Source organism: Pistacia vera, unplaced genomic scaffold (assembly GCF_008641045.1).
Source record: "Pistacia vera cultivar Batoury unplaced genomic scaffold, PisVer_v2 Contig429, whole genome shotgun sequence".
NCBI classification, from domain to species: Eukaryota; Viridiplantae; Streptophyta; class Magnoliopsida; order Sapindales; family Anacardiaceae; genus Pistacia; species Pistacia vera.
This window is the reverse complement of record NW_022196256.1, coordinates 25,336-49,646: the sequence shown is the minus strand read 5'-3', so window position 1 is coordinate 49,646 and position 24,311 is coordinate 25,336. Positions and strand designations below refer to the sequence as shown.

General features: G+C 33.8%; 1 protein-coding gene and 2 pseudogenes across 3 annotated transcripts; 2 read left to right on the top strand and 1 right to left on the bottom strand.

Annotated features, from left to right (window-relative positions):
- Positions 1-78: 78 nt before the first annotated feature.
- On the bottom strand, positions 79-9,689 carry LOC116143318 (annotated as a pseudogene).
- Positions 9,690-12,641: 2,952 nt separating this feature from the next.
- On the top strand, positions 12,642-18,536 carry LOC116143321 (coatomer subunit delta-like). Of its 3 annotated transcripts, none has more exons than XM_031428778.1 (12): positions 12,642-12,697; positions 12,888-12,928; positions 13,278-13,317; positions 15,061-15,284; positions 15,620-15,862; positions 15,960-16,131; positions 16,423-16,727; positions 16,898-17,096; positions 17,187-17,340; positions 17,454-17,516; positions 17,612-17,708; positions 18,305-18,536. In XM_031428778.1, the coding sequence occupies exons 2-12, from the start codon at positions 12,926-12,928 to the stop codon at positions 18,392-18,394; spliced, it is 1,590 nt and encodes a 529-aa protein (XP_031284638.1). In that variant the 5' UTR covers positions 12,642-12,697; positions 12,888-12,925; the 3' UTR covers positions 18,395-18,536. The 3 variants fall into 3 exon arrangements, with proteins under 3 accessions (XP_031284638.1, XP_031284637.1, XP_031284636.1); XM_031428777.1 differs by having other exon boundaries at positions 12,645-12,802; XM_031428776.1 differs by lacking the exons at positions 12,642-12,697; positions 12,888-12,928 and adding an exon at positions 13,053-13,202.
- A 4,598-nt stretch (positions 18,537-23,134) lies between these two features.
- LOC116143306 lies at positions 23,135-23,760 on the top strand (annotated as a pseudogene).
- The last annotated feature ends 551 nt before the right edge of the window (positions 23,761-24,311 follow it).

The window sequence follows — 24,311 nt, the reverse complement described above, 5'->3', positions numbered from 1 at the left end:
GGAACAAATAACATAAACACTTTTCACCCACTAATAAATATAATTGGGCATCAGAAATATCATAATTCCAATCTACAGTTTTCACGCTATGAAGAACAAGCAAATGTTGGACAGTAAAAGAACATTCACAACAACAACAAATTGTGGTAAATCCATTGTGGAATAAGCTATTTGTTATAGTCATCGAGCCCCAAATCTCTCAATGCATCGGTAGCGGCATCCTTGCAGCTTGCATGATTCACCTTTGCCTGCCTAATAAGTTTTTCGATGCCATTATTGAGCAGAAGGGTTCTGTCCAAAGAAAAGAGTCCATTAAGACAAACTGTGATTCTTTAATAATTCCACCACACAAAGATATAGGGCTTCCAATGAAAGGGTAAAAGCAGGTTGTGCCTTATGAGCGGCCTTGCCTGTTTTCTGGGTTTCTTGCTACAAGATTGCGGATCATGAAACAGGAGTTTTTTTGCAGTTGCTGTGCCTTGGGAAACTTTTGCATGACTTGGATAGCAAGGTCTCCTGCTCCAGCTTCCATGGCACGAGTTACGTTGTCCGGAGATCTCAAGGAAAGTACAGTATAATAGACATAACCTAAAGCACAAGAAAAATGACACCAGTGACAAAATATAAAAAGAAAAAAAGAAAAAAGAAACAACAATGAAACATAAATGCGTTGTTAAAATTGATGAAGGTCATCATGTACATTCATTTGTACAAGACTTGCTGGAGGCTTACCTCTTGCGAACAGAAGGATCATCAGAAAATCTTGCTGAGAGTTTGATTAGCATATCCATTCCGCCCTTCTCATAATAGAACTCTTATTCGAGTCACTTCCTGCCAACTAATCAGAAGAAGCATATAAAAGAAGAGCTTAAATGCTTTAACAAGAAGCAATAGTGATTTGAAAAGGCCAAGATCTGAAGTTTTTTTAAAGAAAGAAGGGTGAAAGAGAGCATTTTCAATTCTACCGTGGATAACAAAGAACAGCAAGTTCTAGCTACAGCTTTGTTGCCTTGTTCGCCACTCTCATCAATACATCGGAGAAGTGCATCAATACCACCACATTCTGCAATGGATGTGCATATTCATCCTGCAGCAAAATATATAAAAAATAAAAAATCCAAGTTAATACAAAATCTGCACTAAACTAGTATGGTAATTTCAAATTTTCATATTTGACATCAGCAAATCTAGTCTTCCACGCTACTGGTAGGATTTAGAAACATTCTATTGATGAAATTTGAGATACTTCCCATGCTTTAAGCTTTTGAAAGGAGCAAACATTTTCATTGATCACAACTTGTAAACATTATGAAATCAGATCATTTGATTAACACTAGTTAGTTCTCCTATAAAACTACAGTTTTAGCAATACTACCAGAGATATCAACAAATAGAAGGAATGTGGTATAGTATTTTTGCGTCAACTTAAATATTGCATGTTTCTTTGTGTGAGCAAATTTACACAGATACAACGAAAAAATATGAAATAGCAATTATGCACAAGCAATTAGATTAATCAAAAAGAAAAAGCAGCTTCCTTGTAATACTTCCAACACTATGTGTATGTTAATGTAAAATTTATACATACTGTAGAAGATAGGCTTTCATAATCGCTAGGGTAACGACTGATGGAAGGTTTTGAATCTTTTTGCTGGAATGATATTGGAGACTCAATATCATTATAAAAATCAACAATTTCTTCAAAAAAAAAAAAAAAAAATTGTTTAGCCACGTGCAGTTTGTTAGCTGATTTCCAAATCATTAGTAAGTATACATTATTACTCACTAAAGTCTGTAAGCAACAACAAGATTTGCAAAATACTTCATTAAAAGAACTTAAGACTTTTCTCTAAATTGCTACCATAAAAATGCTTACATAATCAAAATATCACAATTCATACTAGTTCACATTGACATACACAATGAAAATTGATGCCTTACATTAACTTACATTGACAGCAATGGCTTCATCACGAGCAGTAGCAACAACATTAGGTGAGGCAAGCCCTTCAGCTAGTGAAAGGTAAGAGCTTTTGCAATTCCAATCTTTCAAATCTCTGGCATAACCATAAACCTGAACGTTTGCAATTAGATCTGAATTCCTGATTACTTGAGGAACCCATTCATATGTCCATTTCTAGCACAGAAAAATTTGAATTAAAAAATATTCAAAATTATGAAGGAACTGCTCAGTCTAACAGATGAGTTTTGACACCATGACCTGGCTTCAAAACCAGCCTCACAAAATTTTCACCACCACCAAAATGAGAAAAAGAAAATGTATAAAAAGCATTAAAATGTTACAACTTCATAATCTATAGATGTGTTAAATTTGGTAATGCACAAGTCAACATGCATTTCTATAGCCTTACTTACTTGGAAGCCACAACACGATCATCATCAGCATCAACGAACACGCATTGCATAATATAAATTTGAATTCTGTCATTTCTCTGTCTACTCAATACTTCCAAGATAAGCTCATCAATTTTCAATTCCATAAATGATTCTTTGACCACCTCATTACCGGTTGCAGATCCGGTAATAACGGCAAAACAACTATTCAAAATATCTGAATCTTCGCTGCCATCTTTTAGGATATCAACCACCATTTTTGGTCCACCATTACCCGAAATGTTTCTGTACTTTGAAGATCTGCTAGAGACAAGTTACAAACATTAAATAAACAGCCATAACATGATTCAAACAATTCAAGTTCTATTACAACACAATCCAACATGTAAAATGCCTATTGATATATAGTCTTTCAGTCCGGCATTTCAGTTCAACATTTTCTTCAGAAGTTAACAACACAAAGGGTGTATATTAAAGTTCAAGCTCAATAAAAGGTTCACCCACTTCACATTATTGTTCAACACTTTCCATGCATCAACAGAACAAAAACACCAAATATCACAAAACCAATAAATTAAGAATCATAACCACCAACAAAACGAACTGAATTAACTATCGGCTAAACCATTTACCATGAATAAACAATGCCATAATTTCAAACACGTAAGAGAACTCGTTTCGACCCCGCGGAATCTTAGAACAAATGGCACAAACCAACTCCACAGCACCATTTCTAGTAGCAATTGGAACATTTCCTGATACTTCATTGTTACACCCGCACACCTCTAGTAGCTTATCAAACAACTCCCTCTCTCATTTAAATCTTCACGTGATTCGATCCTTCGATTTATTCCATTGCTTCAATCTCTCTAATGACTGACTACGGGATTGTCTTTCACACTACTCTCTCCTGGAACGCACTTCACAATCCCTGTAATATAGGAAATAGCCAATTAAATAAAACAAAAACAAAATCCATAAAGTATGTTATACAAATTTTGTATATATAACGCCACTCAAAAATATAAGAAAGAAAGATAAATGGCTGCAATAAAATAGATGCTAAAATTATGAGAAAATTTAATGAATGAGGTTCTGTTTGGAAGGTGAGAAAATGCGGGAAAACAAAAGAAAATGTGATTTCTACTCTTTTTAAAAATGATAACTACACAGATGTTTTAGTCACTTCCAGTTTGATAAACGAGTGTGGAAGCAGCCAAAAGAATATCATTTTCTCTGGAACAAACGGAAAGTTGAAGAGGACCAGAGAGATCAACGCCTTGAAGAGTGAGAGTCTGAATGGCGTCTTGGAGGGCCTCGGCGGGCTCCATTCCTAGATCCTCCATGTTCTCCTTCACAACTTCATCGAACGCTTCCTGAGAGTCGCACGGCCGGTATTGTGGGCTGCCAATCGATGCTATTATCAACCGTCGGATCGGACTGCTTCGGAGGATTGTCTTGCGGCGAAACACCACAGTGAGAGAGAGTGAGAGGGTCTTCTGAATGGAAAGATCCGTTTTTTTTTAAAATTTTAAAAAACTGTCTAAGGGTTTTGGACTGGGCTGCCCGAATCCGGCCCGTCCTGGCTCCTGTACAATCAATTTCGATTTCGATGGTATGGGTTTATGTCTAAAAATTTTTTAATATATTTTATTAAATACTTCAAACTATTAAAAATCTGCAGAAAAAATCAAAATCCCCTTTAAGGTATTTAATTCATAATTTAGGTATATTTATACACTTTAGTGTTGAGTCCTAAGCTGCAAACGAACTGAACATTCGCGAACGTTCGTTATTCATTCGATTACTGTTCGATAATTCGCGAACTTTCAACATTCGTCCGATAATATGTTCGATCGAGTTCGAACAAGGGTTTTCGTTCTTTTGTTCGCGACACTATACGTTCGACTAATCCATCCGTTCGTGAACAATTGTTCGATTGTTCGTTCGTTTATGTTCGAAAAACATGTTATGCATTATTATAATTTAATTTTTTTTTCATTTTTATATTATGTTTGATTTAGTTGGATGATTTTTTTTTAATGGTAATCAATAATAAATATTATTATACTTTTGTTTTTCCTATATATAATTGTTTAGATTTTTTTTTTTTTACCAAATGTCATCAAATATTAAATATATAAGTATATAACATTTTAATTAAAAGTAATAAATTATTATGATAACTCATGACAAATTAATAACATAATAGATTGTATAATCAAGTGATATATAATATAGTAAATCCAATACATAATAGCTTCATCATTTTTCTAAATGTAATCAATAATTAATATTATAAGATAACATTTCAATTATAAATAATAAATATAGTATGGTAAATTGATAAATATAACATATTGTATAATCAAGCGATGTATAGTATAACAAATTTAATAATATAATAGCTTAATTAAACCTAAATTAATCACACTTGTATAGATCATATATTACAATAAACCTTCAACCACTATAATTTATAGGTGTTGATACAAAATATATGTAGACAGTAATGATAATAAATATATGATAACCTATATTTTGGTAATTTCATAACATATTTAACCTATGATTAATATATGTATGATATAATTTTGTATACACAATTAACATTAATATAACAAATTAATCACACATATAAGTTGATCATATATTACATAGACTTTCATTCCACTATAAATTTATAAGTGTTGATACAAAATATATGTAGACAGTAATAATAATATATATTTATATATACAAATTAATCACACATATGTATTGATCATATATTACATAGATTTTCATTTCACTATAAATTTATGCGCGTTGATACAAATATATATTAAACAAATTCTTTTTGTTTGTGTCAGTTTATATGGAACTAAATTTGTTTTGAACGATTTATTGTTTTGTTTAATTTATTTTGAAGTTTTATTTTTATGATGGTTAGTTATTTTAATTTACTGAGTTTTTATGATTGTTTAAAATAAAATTAGATAGAAAGTGATTTATTTTCAAATTAATTAAATGGTATGAATTATAAATTGTTGCATATTTGTTTTTTAGGCATCAATTGGAAAGTTGGTGTATATTTTTTATCGAACAGGTTTCGAACAGTTATTCGAACAGGTATTTACAAGTTATCGAACGAGTTATTCGACATATATTTACAAATTATCGAACGAGTTAGTCGAACGACACAAACGAGTTACAACGACGAACACAATGAGCTTTTTGTTAATCAAACAACACAACCAGACACACATCCTGTGTTCTTCGAAAACGAACACGAACACGAACACGAACAATCAAACATGCTTATCAAATGATTTTCGAATGGGTATGTTCGTTCATGTTCGGTTCGATTGCAGGCCTAGTGTTGACGCGGGTTTACAAATAAATCCTAATTCATATTAAACATGGAATGGAAAAAAGAATTCAAAAAGGGTCACCCCTACCAGATAGTTTCCGTCATTGTTTTAAAACCAAATTGAAAGGTAACTCGTTTTGTTGTCCGAGTCACGAGTCAACCGGTCTAATCGTCAGCGATAATTTTATTTTAAAAAAATTACATGTTAATCCTTCAAATTTTAATATATTACAAAAATTTCCCTAACAAATTTTATTAGTCCCTAATTTTATTTATTTAAAAAATGCTCCCAAAAAATTACCAATTAATCTCTAACCTTTTGATAATCTCTAAAACACCCCATAAAATTACAAATTACCCTTATAATTTTGAAATTTACGAACCCCCTAAGCCTGAACGACAGGAGAAGTCACTGAGTCCTTCCGCCCAGCCGGTCGGTGGTGGTTTCAAAATAGAGGTTCCAAGATTTCAGAATATTAATTAGGTGTGCGTAAATGGTCCAGACACACCAACCAGTCATTGAAAAAAAAAAAAAAAAAAAAAAGGGCAAATCAAAGGTAACACAAGACAAAAGAAAAAAATCAACCTTGCATTAAAAGTGATACATGAGCTTTATATACATGAGCGTCATCCGAAGTAGTATGGTGTGGTAACTATTTTAAACCAATCTGAAATCCAATTCAGGTAACGGTAGATTTGAGTAAAAATTTAGAATAGTAAAACCTATTGTAATTGTACATCAACATATTCACAACACTCCCAAAGATATTTCTTCCAACTCAGGAAAAAGAGAAATGTGGTGCCAGGGGCAACAGAAAGCCGTCTTTCATTCTTTGCAGGTTCAGGTTGGTGGCAGCCAAGCGCCTAACACTGGGTTTATCGTCGTCTACGATAAATGCCAATCAAACGTAGGATAACCACTAGAGCAATAGCAGCGTAATCAAATACTCTTACAATTCCAAAATTCCCTGTGGAGAGCAGCCACTTGTTTATGTCAGAAAGGCTAAAGGATGAATGCACCTCAAAGAAATAACCAGCTATGCAAAAAACACCGGAAAATTGACGAGACAGAGATAGTGAACTCCCTAGCACACTGGTTACCATTAAGTTTAACAATACGGAGAGTGCAGCCAAATAACTCGCTGCACCGTAATTTTACTACACAAGAAACTCTTTAATATGTAATGAGTGAGTCCTGAAATCTCTAATATTTTCAATGAAGCACTCACCTGTTGAATGAATTCAACGGATTGGCTGCATAGAGGACACTCAGGAACATCTGCAGATATGAAGACAATTAGAGTTTACCGAAAGACATGCAAATTTGTGTACATTTTTTCCCATGATTAAATCTGTTAACAGTATCAAGGCCAGTCATTAATAGAAACAAGAATCCAAGTTGACCAAATATATTTTGAGAATTGGAAAGAGGCACAAGCAAGCCATAGAATAGTTGCTGGTAAAAGTGGTGTACTCTAATAAACTACTATGAGACTCTAATGGTGAGTGACCTTTTTACACATAAAAATAAATAATAATAATAATAATAATGAAGAGCAGCCATGATCTCTGACAATTAAATTCCGGGCTAGAATTACAGAATCATACTTAAAAATAGTTCTAAAGGATTCTCAAAACAAGTGCCAGAATAATTTATCTGCAGTTATCACAATTAAGAGAAATAAAAACCACCAGATTTTCCAACCCATCAAGAAACACTTCGCTGTTAAATAAATTGAAAGCAAGAACATTTTAAAGTCATTGTATAGAACTCGGATCACATAACTGCAAAAAGGCGCATTTCATGCAGATAATCTTCCCTATCAGGATCCATCATCTCTAGAAAAATTCTCATTAATGAAAAGTGGCAGCTCACATACTTTCTGCAAAGAAGAAGACAAGTTCAAACCAGCTTGAAGAAGAAAACAGGTATATATAGCATGCTTGAAACATAAACGAAATTATAAGTACAAGAAGGAAGCATTATGATTGGTGCAACAAACACTAGTAAAAAAAAAAAAAAAAAAAAAGTTTTGATTCCACGGTTTCTTGTTTCTGCTTGAAACAAGTAGATTTGATATGCATCTAAAAACAACAAAGAGCTTAGTATCATATCTAAACATATCCTAATAAAACACTAGATCAATTTAAAAATTAAAAAAAAATGCCTCATTTCAAAAGATTCCAAGTATACAGAAAGAGATTTATGAACAAAATAATTGAATTAAGACTTTTGCCCCAAAAAAGGTCTGATAAAAATAGAATTCATGATCCTAATACCATAAAGACCATTGAATAGTTGCACGTAACAGCAGGCACAAAACCATAAGATAGCATCTGCCAAGTTTTCAAGATACACGTCTAAAACAGATTACTAGTCCAGTAATCCATCCAAACTAATCTGCCATATTTAAAAGAAATAAGGAAAGTTTTATCCAGTGAAATACCTGTAAAAGGCCACGTGTCCCTCCAACAAAAAGGCGGTTGTACCTCAGAACATTTTTCAGAACCTCAGTGATCTCACGTTCCTGCCGGTGGCATAGCGATGCCTCTGGTGTCAACCTCCTGATGTAGCGGGAGCACATGGGACACTTGCATGGCCTAGATGCTGAAGAATAATTCCAGAACTGCAAAATGCAACTGCCTGCACAAGAATAAACACCAATCTTAAAACAAAATATTCATGTCCCAAGATAGCTTTACATAGTAGAAAGAAAAAGACCAGTAGTAACCTGCTCCCACATGTATTAACATAGCTAGTCTATGGAGGAGGCAGACCTTTCACTTCTAAACACTTAGCAACATAAAGAAGTTTACGTTCTACTTGAACTTTTCCTCTCTCATTCCAGATGCAAGTCCTACCAAGATCCCTGAAGGACAAGCACTGAACAAGAAGGCCAACACATGAGCTCAAAATCTAGTTGAACTCGAGACCAGCTGACCATGCGCATATACAATATGCAATGACAACCGTGAAAAGAACTACCATTTACACAATATGAATTCTTATACATCGATCGCAAAGGAAAAGGAAGTACAACTTTAGCACATTATATTTTTCCCGGAGGTACTCTGCAAACTTGAGGCCGCTAGAAAGTTCAAAACACACAGTGGAAGAACACAAATAAAAAACCCTTCAACCACATAGTGTAAACACAAAACTGGTAACACCTCAATCCCAAATACTTTTAACAACCAATATCTCAAATGTTTTACCAGTCAGATTAACGGTTACATAAAGCCTCCACAAAATTTCTAATTTGTAAACTAATCCAATTAGTTTGGTCGGCCATAATTTTCATGAAACCAGCAAGCCACAATAAACAGTTAAGCAAACATAAAGATTAAAGAAGACAATAACTACGAGATTGAAAAATGTTTAACGTTGTTAACAAGCAGCATAAATTCTTTTCTTCAAGCTAGGTACAAACATTTTTAACGAAAAAAAGCTTATCATATTATATTCAAAACAACACAAACCGACCACCAATAAACTATTAATTTAACATTAAATCAAACCGGTTCTCAAAATCTTAACTCTGAAACCCTCAAATTCATAAATAATAAATAAAATGTCAATTTCCTTTCCCCAATATTTTCTCAGGAACCAAACAGAAAATCACGCCTATACTCCGAACAAACGCAATAACGCGTAAACAAACAAACTTTCAAAATTTCCACAAACTAACTTCAAAAAAATAAAAAATAGAAAGCTAATAAAACTAACCGCAGTACCAGTGACCGCAATTTGCTTTACAAGGAATAGTGAAATCTCCAAAGCAAATAGGGCAACAATCGTCTGCAGGAGGTCCATCTTCCTCTTCGCTGCTCTCTCCTTTCGCTCCCTCTCCACAATCTTCAACGCGATTGTTTAACGTATCCATCTCCAAGAAACAACAGTGTTCGCACAGATTTAGTTTCTTTTATCTTCAATGCAGGTTCAAGTTTCCTTTTCTCTCCTCAGAGGAGAGACTGATCTGATTCGTAGTTTTGAAGGAAATTTTAACAGGAGTGGGTCCGACTATATATATATAATATATATTTACGGGTTTCGGTTCGACCCTTTATTTTAAATATTTGATTCGGTTTACCGCGTTTAAATGGCCATACGGGTATTTGACCCGCGTTTAAACGGCCATATGGCCAAAATGGTGTCCAAAATCCAAATTTTGTTCAAACCATACGCTAAAAGTCACATTAAATTAGTGTAAATAAATAGTATTACATTAAATTTACAATAATACTATTAATCGACATCAATTTGGTGTGATACTATTTATCTACTACAAAACATATTTTATTTTCTTATTTTGTTATTTATTTTTTAAATTTAAATTTATATTAATTTAATTATTATTTATATTAATTTAATTATTATTTATAATAATTATATAATTCAAAAAATAATAAAAAATTAAAAACAAAACTTCATTCAATACAAATACTAAACTTCAATAACTCAAAATAAATTAACACTAATTTAAAAACACTAAAATTAAAAGAAAATACAACATAAATAATTAGTGAAATAAATTTATTTTCAATGCTTAATTTTATTAAATTAGTATAATTTTCAAAGTTATTAATTAATAAAAATATTATTTCTAATATTTAATTAATACATACAAAAATAATTAGTGAAATAAATTAATTATTGAGAATTAATAGAAGGAAAAAAGAATAGTAAAATGGTTTGAAAGTTACACCAATTTAATGTTTGTAGTTGGAGATGGACTTAGGGTATAATTGCAACTTTGTGAAACTTGTGGATTTTTCTGTAAGATCTTAGGGAGGGCGCTGGCCCAACCTGGATGCTGGCTGTGCCGTTCATTTAAGAGTAATGCTACAACCATCGACAATAGTGCATCGAATTTATGCACCGAATCCTGACTGTTGATTAATATTAAGTTAAAATTAATCAACGGTCAGGATTTTACCAAGTTTTTCGATGCACAAATTCGGTGCATTACCATCGGTGACTGTATTATTTTTCTTCATTTAATCTTTAATCTTGAAGTGGTAAATTATAGGTGCATGATCATGTATCTAAACATTTGAATAACAATAATATGCTTGTTAGACATGCATAATCGAAAATTAATAAATAAAAATGTGTATTACACATTTATGTAAAATTTTATTACAATAATCAACAATATGTTGGCCAAGTGGTAAAGGCATAGAGCCGAATGGTAAAGGCTTGGGGTCAAGGGTTTGCTCCTCCTATGGTCTCAAGTTCGAATCACAAGAACAATTGTTAATATTATTGGCCACAAACTACAGGGTTTGCCCTGTTTTGGAAGCTTTGTTTGGAGTCAAAAGACTAGTCGAAGTGCGTATAAACTGGCCTAAATACCCCTGATAACAAAAAAAAAAAAAAAATTACTATAATAATATAAATTTATACAATATTATTGGACTCTTTCTTTAATAATGAATAGATGTATTCTTTTATCCGAGAAATTTAGTATTATACATAGACTTTTTATCTAAAATCAATCTAATGGCACTGGCTGTTGCACAAACACTTGTTCTTATCGATATCATAGCTGCAACTTCAATGTTGACAGTAACAATGGCTAACAGAGGTTGGCAGTTGGCACTATGGATTTAACTACACTTGGCCTTCGACGCCCTCTCCCAAGATTAATAACAGCACAAATTTCCCCAACAAAATCATCGTCGGTGGATCCTCACTGGCACTTCGGCTTCAACTTCAGTGACTAGGCTTTCCAAAAGAGTAATGTTACATGTACAAACAACTCTTATAAAAATTTATGTACAAACTAATGTGGCAGAAAATGAATAGAAGAGTGGGTACAAAAAGTCAAACTCATTATTTGTACATTTAGCATTATTGTTTCCAGAATGCTCCCTTCTATGTCAACGACGTCTTCGGTGACTTCATATTCACAATATATAATTAATTTATTTTCTTAAGAAGCTTTTATTATTCAACACTGGGGGTGCACTTGGTTCATTATTTTGATATTTTTTAGAATAATATTTTGAATAAAGTTAAATTTGGTGGTTATTACGATGTAAGATTTAAAAATTAACAAAAATACCCCTTAAGTTTCTTTATTTACTAAACACCCTTATAATAAAATATTAAGAATTAACAAAAACATCCTCATCCATCCATTAAATATTGACAGGCAGTAGGCCACCACCACCAGAAGGTGGTTAGAGTCGCCTTATCAACACACGATCGGTTGGATATGACTGGTCGTGCACCGATATGTCTTTTTTCAGCCAGATTCATGGTGGATCTGGCTGGAAAATGTTAGATCTACGGCTAGATCTGGTCATTGACAGTCATATCTGACTGCACTTGGTCGTCAACAACGACCATATCTTGGCCGTCGTTGACGATTGGTTACGGCCAAAGATCTGGTCGTAGATCTGACATTTTCTGCTAGATCCACCGTAGATTTGGTCGGAGAAGGCTAGATCGGCGTACTACTGGCTAGATCCAGTTGGTAGTGTCCCATTATACCAGATTCCAGTCAGCTTCCTGCAATGGTGGATGAAATCTGGAAAATGTGGGTTGTTGGGGTGTTTTTATAATTTCTAATTTTTGTTGGGGTTGTTTAGTTAAATTAACAAATCAAAAGAGTTTAAAAGAATTGAATAATATAGAATAATATTTTAAGAATAAGGAAATAAATGTATATTTTTAAATATAATAGGGAATAGAGTAGTGAATAAATGAGTACCAAAGGGGCCTGAATTTATTTATTTATTTTTGGTTGGCAGAAAGAAACCAACACAAAAAGGAAATAGGGTTTAATGTAACCCTAATATAAGTGGGCTAAAAAAAACCTTCTCTCCTATGGGCTAAATGGCCCAATATGGACTCTACTAAAATGGCCCATCCTCCACATGGAGGAAAACCCAACCCAACAGAATTTACTTATTATTTTTTTGACATGTTTGGGAAATTTTGGTTTCTGTATCACCCAGCCTCAGTCGCAGATTGGATTCCAGGTGAATCCCGCTCAGATCTCAGCAGTTTAATTTCTCTCCGCTGCAAGCTACGCCGTCGATTTATTCATCTCTTCCACTCAGCCGTTTAATTTGTTCTTTTTTTTGGTATTAGATCTCAGATCCGAGATTTTTTTTTTTTTTTTTTTTTTAATACGGGATTTTATAATTTTTTGTTTATTTGGTTTTTCAGGTTCTCTCATAGTGGTTGTTGGTTCTGCGTAAGCCAAAATGGTAATGTTTTTCATCATTTATAATGAAATGAAGTGATTTTATGAAATTTTGTTCTTTATACAAGTTCGTTCTTTATTATTATTACTATCATGAACTTGTTATTGTTTTTTATAATTTTTTGTTCCAAATCCTTCAAAACACCAAATTACTACCAGATGAACAAATCCCAGATTGTTTACATGGATGTTGTCGGTGGGGACGAGGGAAGATATCCGCAACTATTATTCTCCCCACATCCAAACACAAACGCCAACTGCAAATGTCCTCATTATTTGTGAGATGGCAGATTAAGCTATTGATCCATTGTTTTGAATGAAAATGTCCTCATTATCTTTTATTTGCGATGTAGGTTGTTCTTGCAGCTTCTATTGTGACCAAATCCGGAAAAGGTGAGTTATTTAAATATCGCTTTTTATTTGTGAGAATCCTAGTGTTTTTAATATAATTTTATCGGTAATATGAATCGCAAGGTTTTCTGTAATTATCCCAAAAACAAAAATATAATGAAGAGATCAAACATTTATAGACCAAATCAAATCATACAAATAAAACCCATGAGAAATCAAACTATTGGCAAAAATATAAAGTTTTTAAAGAGACATTAGGGATTTGAAAGGCCAAAAAAGAAAGAGATTAGAATTTTAGACTGAAATTTGGGGATACGGGAAAATTGAGAAGAATTAAGAGAGATCACAGAGAATGCAGGGAGAGACTAAAGAGAAGAATGAAGATGAAGCGGAGATGAAATAGGGTTTAAATATGTTAGAGCTAGGTTTTGATTTTTCTTTTTCAAAACCTCGTAAAATGCCTAGTTTCCTTTCAACCCTTTATAGTTTAAAAAATGTGCATTTTCAAAACATTAGCCCAGAACAGTGCTTCCAGAAATCTAAAACATTAAAATATGGGATTTTTAGCCCCCAACAAATTGATGAATATCCCCACTTTTCAATATTTTTTGTTTTAAAAATTTTAACCTTAAAGAAAATTCATAGAAATGACATAATAATTTCTAAGTACACTCTTACTCTATTTTATATTTATATTTTAATTTTTAACATTTAATTCTTACATAAACCTAACTTTAAATATTCTAAAACATTGAAACATTTTTTTTATTTCAAAATTTTCTTTTTTTTTTGATGAAAATATATTACTAAAGCTATGAAAAAGTAATTATACAACGGGATGAATCTGAATCTAAAAAAAGAAGTAATTAAGTTTGAAATTTGTTGATTTTTGAATGAAAATACCCTCAAATTTAAGTGATTGATTTGTATATTTTATCACATAATAAAATTATTTGAAAATGAATTAAATAAATCTACCCATAATTTAAATATATAAATTAAAATTGATGATCTTAAATGATTCCAAATAATATTAATTTATATTATTTAATAAGTTTGATTTTTGTTCAGTTAACCAAAATTTTAAAAAGTTAAGAAATTTTAAACTAGTCAAAGTTGTTGATTGTGATGACTGTTTGTCACGCTGTCGACCTCACTGCTGGCGTGTGGAGGACCAGATAACTGTTGTGTGTGATGTCATAAAACCGGTTTTTAGTGAATCAAATTTGCTTAGATCGATAGATTGTTAGTTGTTGGTCTCTCATGTGTCTACAATTACGTTGGTGACATGACAGATGGTAAAATGGAGGATTAAAATTTAAAACATAGATAAATAGGATATTTCATCCCTCTTTTCTAGTAATAGATTGACATTCCTCCTAATTTTAGTCCTTTGACTTTTAGGGGATTGGGATTCGTTTGAGAATCCTTTGAGAATCTTATGTAACAGTCTCGTAAATTTTATGTACAGACTTTGCTAAGTGATCTTTTAATTGATTTATGAACTTCATTATACATGACAATGAGGCACTTGAATAAAAATGTCACGAAAGGTGGGTGGTTGGCTATTTTAAAAATTAGTGGGTATTACATTACAAGCCTGGGATTAGTTCTTACTTTCATGGAGTTGGGTTCTATGTCTTCTTCTTTTCTGTCTTCTTTAGTTGTACCTGCTTATATATTGTTTGCGTCTAGGCCATGAACTATTGTTTTACTTGCTCTTATGATAATATTTTACAGTGAATAATTTTTCTTGCTCCTCTTGACATTCTTTATTCCCTGCAGTGCTTGTTTCTAGGCAGTTTGTGGATATGTCTCGTATACGAATTGAGGGTCTTCTTGCAGCGTTTCCTAAGTTGGTAGGCACAGGAAAACAACATACGTATGTTGAGACAGAAAATGTCCGCTATGTTTATCAGCCAATAGAAGCTTTGTACTTGCTACTTGTTACAAACAAGCAGAGCAACATCCTTGAAGATCTGGAAACTCTGAGGCTGCTCTCCAAGCTTGTATCCTTTTAAGCTGCTCTTTGTTTACTTTACATCTTCTTAAATCAAGGTTCAAAATTTATTGCTTTTACTAATCACCCATTATTGATAGGAAAGGTGACTTCTGTTTGTTGTCATGGATTTACCAGTGTGGATCTGGAACCTGCTTTTCTTGTATATATTTACATTAGGTGATGATTCCTTTGTCATTTCTAGCTCATTACAATTTATTGGTACATGCCACATATTATTTTTATATAAAATTTTCAGATCTGTCATCTGTGCATGTCTTTTTGAGATTGTTAATCCATTAATGTAGAAAAAAAGGTGTATTGTATAGTCCTTAATGTTTTTAGGTACCTGAATATTCCTACTCTCTAGACGAGGAGGGTATTTGCATGACAGGTTTCGAGCTGATTTTTGCGTTTGATGAAGTTATCTCTCTTGGGCACAAGGAAAACGTGACTATTGCACAGGTCAAGCAGTACTGTGAGATGGACAGTCATGAAGAGAAGTTGCACAAGCTGGTATTGCAGAGCAAGATCAATGAAACCAAGGATGTCATGAAGCGCAAAGCTAGTGAGATTGACAAAAGCAAGGTACTGTTTACGGTTCTGTAGTGGTTCCTTTTCTAATTGGTGCCTTCCGTAATTTCTTGGGTTGTATTGCGATTTGAAACTCTTATATATTCTGCAGATTGAGAAGAATAGAGGTGAAAAAGGAGGCTATATTTCCTTGCAGTCGATGGGATCTGGAAGAATTGAGAATGGCTTTAGTGATATGAGCATTTCTGGTGGTGGTGGTTTTGGTAGTGGTTCTGGATTTGGTTTGAGCACTGATGTTGAGTCCTTTTCCAGCAAGTCTAAAGGTCTGTGTACTTTAGATGGAATGGATTCTATGAGTTCGCTACTTACTTTTTATGAGTTGTGGATTTTGTTGATATACATGCTGTATGTTAGCAAATAAACATGCGTTTTAGCTAAATAATTGAGAATTCCTTTCGAGTTGCTAGGCAGATAGGTTATACTTTGTTCTGTCTTTAAGATATCTGATTGGTGCCTTATCATGGAAATCTGTTTAATGGATCTGTTTCTGGAATACTTGATGATTTGTTTTGAACTGAAGAGAATTCTTATTCCTTATATATTTGCATCATTAGGTCGTCCACCTTCATCCGCCACAGCTCCTCCTAAGGGTCTTGGTATGCAGCTTGGTAAATCTCAAAGGACAAATCAATTCTTGGAATCTTTGAAAGCAGAAGGTGAAGTAATTATTGAAGATGTGAAGCCAAAAGCAGGCCAGCCAAGATCAGCTGCTCCACCACCAACTGATCCTATCACTTTGACAGTTGAGGAGAAACTCAATGTAACTTTGAAACGAGATGGTGGGATGAGTAACTTTGATGTCCAAGGAACTTTGTCTCTTCAAATTCTTAATCAAGAAGATGCTCTAATCCAAGTTCAGGTACTTTACTTTTCTCTATTATGATCATATGCGTCCAAGTGATGGCTGCCATTTCGTGCTCCTGCTGTATCAATTCTCCTTTGAAGAAAAGATGCTTGACATTGATTTTTAGATTTGCTGTCCATGTGATTTTCCTGTTATTTATTACAATGTATCATGCGTTATTTCAGATTGAGACTGGAGGGAATCCGGCCATTCTTTTCAAACCCCATCCTAATATGAACAAAGAACTCTTCACCAGTGAGAATATACTGGGCTTGAAGGACCCTAATAGGCCTTTCCCCACTGGCCAAGCTGGTGATGCAGGAGGTGTTGGTCTTTTGAAGTGGAGAATGCAAAGTGCTGATGAGTCAATGGTGCCATTGTCAAGTGGGTTCAAGTCTTCCATTGAATTTTCTCTCTATATCATTTCTTTTCTATGCTAAAAGCATTTATGTGGATTTATACATATATATGCAGTTAACTGCTGGCCCTCTGTTTCTGGAAATGAAACTTACGTGAACATTGAATATGAAGCTTCATCAATGTTTGATCTGCGAAATGTTGTGATCTCAGTACCTCTTCCAGCACTCCGAGAGGCACCAAGTGTTAGGCAGATTGATGGGGAGTGGAGGTAAGAAATGTGATTTTCTATACTTTGTGAGTTTTGGATTTTAGTTATCTTGCCCTCTATCTGTCATGACAAGAATATGTGCATTCAACACTAGCATTCCTTTTGACTTTCAGGTATGACTCTAGAAATTCTGTCCTGGAGTGGTCGATACTTCTCATTGATAACTCTAACCGCAGGTAAATGACTACTATACTTTCAACTTCATGAGATACATATTCTTTTGTTTAGTGTTCGTGCATAAAATTCATATTGTACTCAACTGAATTTGCAGTGGATCGATGGAATTTGTTGTGCCTTCAGCTGATTCATCAGCCTTTTTCCCCATCTCTGTGCGGTTTTCAGCTACTAGTACATACAGTGACCTAAAGGTTTGCTTGACATTATAATTCGGGTTTTTGTTATTGTCTCATCGAATAATAATATGTTTCCATCTCTTTTTGTGGTTACAATCTTGTGGTAACATCATAAGTTGGCAAAGTTTCTGGTATTATTTATTTGCTCTCGTAATATCATTTTCAAGCATAAAATCTATCTCTGCTAAGGTTGACAACTCGATTATAACTATGGTATGTATTTCATAGCGGAGCTTATGTTAAATTGAATTCTGTTCTAAATTATGCTTGTCTTGTCCTTGGAGACCATTGGATATTTAAGTGATCGAAAATCGATGTGAAGGCATAATGAATGTTGTAAATTTCATCGTAATCTCGACATTTTGAATGGAATCTTTAGGAGAATGCTACCTATCACAGCATGTGATGATATTAATGGTGGCGATCTATTAGGTTTAAACCAGTTGTGTATCCAGGGAGGTTTTGATGTGAGCTCAGTTCCTTTTCGGTCATCAATATGTTCTTTTAGATGCTACATAAATGAAACGGATAAATTAGTCGTCCCTTTTAACTTCCCCCTCTGGTTCTCATTGTTTATTTTGATTTTTAACTCAAAACTGTTCTTGCTGCAGGTGGTAAATATCCTCCCCCTAAGAGGTGGATCTTCTCCCAAGTTCTCGCAGAGAACGGTTTTGACCGCAGAAAATTACCAAGTTGTGTGATCGCTTTTTTCTAAATTTCATGCATTGGATTATGAGTTTTCATTGGCTTCTTTCTAAATTTCATGTAATTAATGTGTTTAGTTACCAGTTGTTACAAAATATTTAGCTATTATTTTACTAAAATACCATTTATAAGATTATATATATTTGTGCAAATAATTAATTAATTAGGTTAAAGAAGTCATTTAATAATTTGGGTTAATAGTTATTTGATATCAAAAGGAGGTCATTTGTGTTCGGAATTTTTATTAAGGGTAAAATTGGAACAAAAATAAGATCACCACTGTAATTTTAAAATACCACTTTTTAAGCTGGTAATCACATAATCCTTTAGGGGCGTTTGGTTGGGGGTTATATGAGATTATTGGGGTTATGTCATCTTATATTACCTGATTATTATATTCGGTTGTCAAGTAATATAAGATACTGGTAATCTTCAAATATCAATATACCAATAGTGGTTACTATTGGTTTTATCGGAGGTAATTTGATTACAAAGGCTTCGTTTGGTTGGATTTTGGGAATACTACTTTTAGTATTCCCAAAAAAGTTAAACAGTAAAATACCCAAAAACTCACAATATTATTCAACTTTATTCAACATTTTTTAAACCCCCTAAATTTGTTAATTTAATTAAATACCCCTAAATATTTTTAATATTTTTGTTACGGCGACTCCGACCACCCTCCGGCGGTGGTGGCTGGCTGTCCGTATTTGAGGGTGGATTGGGGGTGTTTTTGTTAACTTTTAATGTTTTATTATAAGGGGTGTTTTGTAAAAAAAAAACATAGGGGGTATTTTATAATTTGTAAATGCTACGTCGTAATACCCGCCTAATTCAACTCTTTTTTTAACTTTTTTCAAAAAACTTTTCCCAAAAACACAAAATTGTGAATCAAACGGAGCCTTTTCATTTTCTTAAGTATTCTGAAATTACTAGGGTCATCTTTTTTTGTTATAATTTTATCCCTTATTAATAAAAATTTTGAACAATAATACCCCTACTTTAAAACAAATTTACACTAATATCTTATTTTAATTTTATCCTTGTTTAATTAAAATTTTGGACAATAATGTCTTTATATTTAAAATAATTTACAGACCATCAGTACCACCCAGCCACCACCACCACTGCCACCTAGCCACCGTTGACAGCGGGCCAACCACCATGGACCGTCGTCGGAAAATCACCAGAGTCCCTGAAAAAGAACGAGATTCGGTGGGAGGCTTTGGGAGGCTTCGATATGGCCCTTTTTAGCCATATTGATGGTCGAAAATGGCCATATCAAGCTAGATTTGGCCGTTAACGGCCAGGTCTATTTTGGTTGGAATAGATTTCGGCCAGGCCCATGGCCGTTAATGTCCAGATCTGGTCGGAAATGGTCAGAATAGATCTGGCCTGATATGGCCGTTTTCGGCTATCAATATGGTCAGAAACGGCCATATCGAAGCCTCTTGGTCACGGTGAGCTACTCACGGTGACTTTCGGAGACTTTTGATGGTGGTTTGCGGTGGCGGCGGCAGGAGGTGGGGGTGATTTCGTCATAAATTAAAGTTTATATAAGCGGGGTGTTTTAGCTAAATCTGAAATATTGGGGGTTAAAAAAATTATTCAAAAATTAATAATAAAAATAATATTATATTAGTATTTAAAAAAGGGACAATTTAGTAATTTAAATAAAACACCCACCAATTTATTCCTCATAACCAAACATATTAATATAACATACCCACTAACTAACCAAACACATTTTTCTAAAGATTCCCAGTAATCTTCTAAGGCAATCTATCTTTTCAGTAATCTAACATTCCCAATAATCTAACATTCCTGAATCAAACGCCCTCTTTATATTACCTCTCATATTACTGGAATCTTTTATTATCTATTAAACTAAACAAGATAATGATTAGGTTAAACGATAGATTATCAGAGTAATCTTTTTAGAGTCCTAATTGTGCGCAGCCTAAAGGTATTATAGTTAAAACTTTAAGACAACGTGTGGAAGTTGGGTAATATTTCAAATTTGCATTACACGCTGGTGCTCTCTACATGTGACACTTGCAAAATTTATAATAAATAATAATGCAATCTGTGCATAAGTAGAGAGATATGGAAGATTAGATTGAGAGATTAATTAGAGATATATCAGAAGATGTTACCTAATGCCCATGCCTACTTTCGTGATTCAACATCAACAACCCCTCTCAGTACACTACCATCTCCCAACACCCAAGCACAAAAGGAACTGCCTAACAAAACGGGCGGGTGGGTCGAGTATGGGGTGGATCCAATGGGTATGGGTCCCATGGATACGAGTCTAAAATGGGTCCTACCCTATGCAGGTACGGGTGGACTCACGGATACCCATATTATTCATGGCAGTTTTCAATTATAACAGTTATACCCCAAAATTCCTGTAGTTTTTATTTTTTACAATTACACCCCCATAATCAACGACTCCAAATTTGATTTCGCTACAACACATGCAAAATCTTGTTCATTTATGATCTACACTGGACAGTATCACTAATTTACTTTGTGATTATTTCAACTCACCACAACTTTAATTATGAAAAAACACATTTTTATTTATAATTGTGGTTCTATATGCGTTGTTGTGTGGTCTCATCTTTGTATTCCAAACAAACGAGTAATACTACGCTGACAACCTATTCTCACAAACCTCTCTTACAATCTTTACATGGCAACAGATCAACACTATCACGTCAACTCCCACCTCATCCCACCACGAACCCCACCACACCCAAGACATCCAAGCACTATGAGAAACAAATGGCCGTTTCTGGAGAAGGAACGATCGTCCCCTATGAAGGAATGAACGTTTCATAAGGAACGGTTGTACCTTCTGAAGGAACAACTGTTTCTTCTTTTCTTCTGTAAGAAACGACCATACATTTATAAAGAACGACCGTTCCCTATGAAATGAACGGTCGTTTATTTGGTCTAAGTCGAAATCATTTACGTCTTAGAGCCAGACCAAAGTATCACATCGGTGTTGTGAGAGGGGATTGTTGGTGTAGCATTATTCAACAAACAACTTATTTTTAACATCTTTGAAATAATAGAAAGCATTAAACGTATTAGATGTAATTATCAGAGTTCATTCCTGTTCCAACAATGTCAGAATAAATGTTAAGTGTTCATCTTTAATACATTAAACACCAATGAAAGAGACGAAACAACTACAAAAACTTCATTAATTCATATCAAAATTCATGAGATCATTTTCCTCAGACCGTCTCTCTTCTCAATTTAAACTCTCACTCACAAAAACAGATCAAAACCCACTCTCAAGAACTGATATTGTCCCATTAGCATGCACCTTGGTATTAAACACCCATTTTCCATCAATTGGAAACATATCTAATGAAAAAGGGGCATGCAAATATATAAGAGGATGCTCAAATCTTCAAATCTTGAATTCCAAAACAAATATAATGAAGATATCAAACGTTTTTAGACCAAATCAAATCACAGTATGTACATTTCATAGCTGATGAAGAAACAAAATTATGGCTAAATATACGTTGACCTCGTACAATTTTGTTATCATCATGTGTTATATATTAAGCTTCATTATCTCTTTCTGGTTTCAATCAGGAAATGGGATTGACTGTTGCGCTCAAAAGGACTTGTTCTAATTGCAGCTGCAACTTCAAAGTTGACAGTCACTAAAACCGTCTCGTCTTTGGGTGACCAAAATGATGGTAGATACAAAACTGTTCTGTGGGTGGGCAGGAATGGCGATTTGGCTTCAAGTACTATACTGCCTGGTCTCAGCAAAATTCTCCATTAATTCTACCTCAATGATGTTTTAAGTGAGTTCAGATGATCTCTTTCTTTCCCTTCTTAATGTAAAATTTGTATGTACATTCTGTTAAACACGATCGATATCGATGTTAATTTAATTGTCTGCAGTTTTCAAGTATGATCCTCCGAGCGCTAGCTACTGTATTTCCTCATCACAGCGTTTACTTGCTATCTGATCTGAATAGTTTTCTGAACTGCAAACTTTCGAAAGCCACCATTGTACCAAACTCCACCCAGGGTGGCGGCGAGGGGTTTGAGTTTGTGCTGGAGAAATGGGAGCAGCCTTGATATTTAGATCCATAATGGATTGGCTATTTGACTTTGTCTTGGTCAACTTTGAAACATATATAAACGAATAATTTTTTTTTTCTAATGAGCAAGGTGTCTGAACTAGTTTATGTGTACTTCAACTAATCTCTTGAAACTATGAAACTATTTGTCGGTTAAGAATACTAGTAACTACTTTTATTAGTAATCGAAGAGAGACTTAAACTCAATTCCTCTTAAGTAATATATCTGAAGAGTTTATATCGAACCATTCGATCATCCAGAGGTAATTATAAGCTAATGATATATAATACAATGATTAGGTATTCCCTTTTCTGCTGGGGAAAAGAAATTCTCTCATTCAGGTACCAACCCATTACAGCTTTTCTGCATTCTTTTTATTTCTTTTAAAACTTTTTATGGAAAATGGTAAGCTTTTCAGATTCATACATTATTATGTAAAATTTACAGAGAAGCTAGCTGAATATTGTTGACTCAATTTGGCAGTTCTACAGTAGTCTCCTTGCCTATCTCTTTCTCTATATAAGAACAATTAATGTCACCATTCTCTCAACACCAGCATCCATCTATTTCCTCTATTGTATTCTCTTTACAATAAGATTCATCATTCTTGAATTTCAGTGATATCAGGAAATGGTGTTCACTGTGGCACAAGGGCTTCTTCTAATTGTAGCTACAGCTTCAATGTCGACTGTTGGCATGGCTAACAGGGGGTGGTCCAATGGCTTTAACTACACTTTCTAGCCTCCCATGCCAAAGAATGACTCCCACAATTCCCCTAACAATAATGCATCTAACACTATCACTGTGGGTGGATCCGATCACTGGCACTTCGGCTTCAACTACAGCGTCTGGGCTTTCCAGAATTCTCCTGTCTACGTTAATGACACTCTAGGTTAGTTTATTAATATTTTTATTCTTTTAAGGTTTACGGTTCAGGGTTTATTGACATTAAAAATATTTATATATGCAGTTTTCAAGTATGATCCACCAAGCTCGAACGTATTTCCCCACAGCGTTTACTTGCTACCGAATCTTTGGAGTTACCTGACGTGCGACCTCTCAAGGGCCAAGATGATTGCGAACTCCACACAAGGCGGCGGTGACGGGTTCAAGTTTGTTCTAAAGAGGTGGCAGCCTTACTACTTTGCTTGCGGTGAACGTGGTGGCCTCCATTGCAGAGATGGCAGCATGAAGTTTCTGGTTATGCCGCTGCTCCGTCGTTGGCATTACTAGTTCTTTTAAATATAACTGCAGATAATTCGAGGGTCACCCTTTGTTTTCCATATATATATGCATATATATATATATATATATATTTTAATGTTATATTTCCTGATATGATGAAATAAATTTTTTCAATATATTAAGTTCCTTATTGAAACAATATAAAGTAATACGAAGCCAAAATAAGTAAACACACATAAGTAAAGAGAAAGAAAAATACGCGCGATTTATCCTGATTCATTTTATTAACAGGCTACGTCCAATAACCTATAATATTATTGAAATACTATCTCAATACATATATACTTTTATTGTTGAAGTGGTCAACAACTCTAATATTGATATCGTTGATCTTATTTTAATAATACTAAATATGAAAACTCTTTCATGGAAATTATTGATTTATATGGAGTAAATAGAAAATTGCATATGAAAAAAAAAATCAATTTAATAAATACCAAATAAATATATATAAATGAGTTACTATATATGTGAATTTATAACTTATAGAAAACAAAATTATGACAAAACATATCTTAATCGATCTGGTTCAAATTTTTTTACCATAAT

Excerpts from the sequence above, each read along its gene's own strand:
- LOC116143321 (XM_031428776.1), top strand. Across the intron at positions 13,318-15,060 it reads TGTGACCAAATCCGGAAAAG|TGCTTGTTTCTAGGCAGTTT; the intron begins GTGAGTTATTTA and ends TATTCCCTGCAG. Across the intron at positions 17,517-17,611 it reads ATTGATAACTCTAACCGCAG|TGGATCGATGGAATTTGTTG; the intron begins GTAAATGACTAC and ends CTGAATTTGCAG.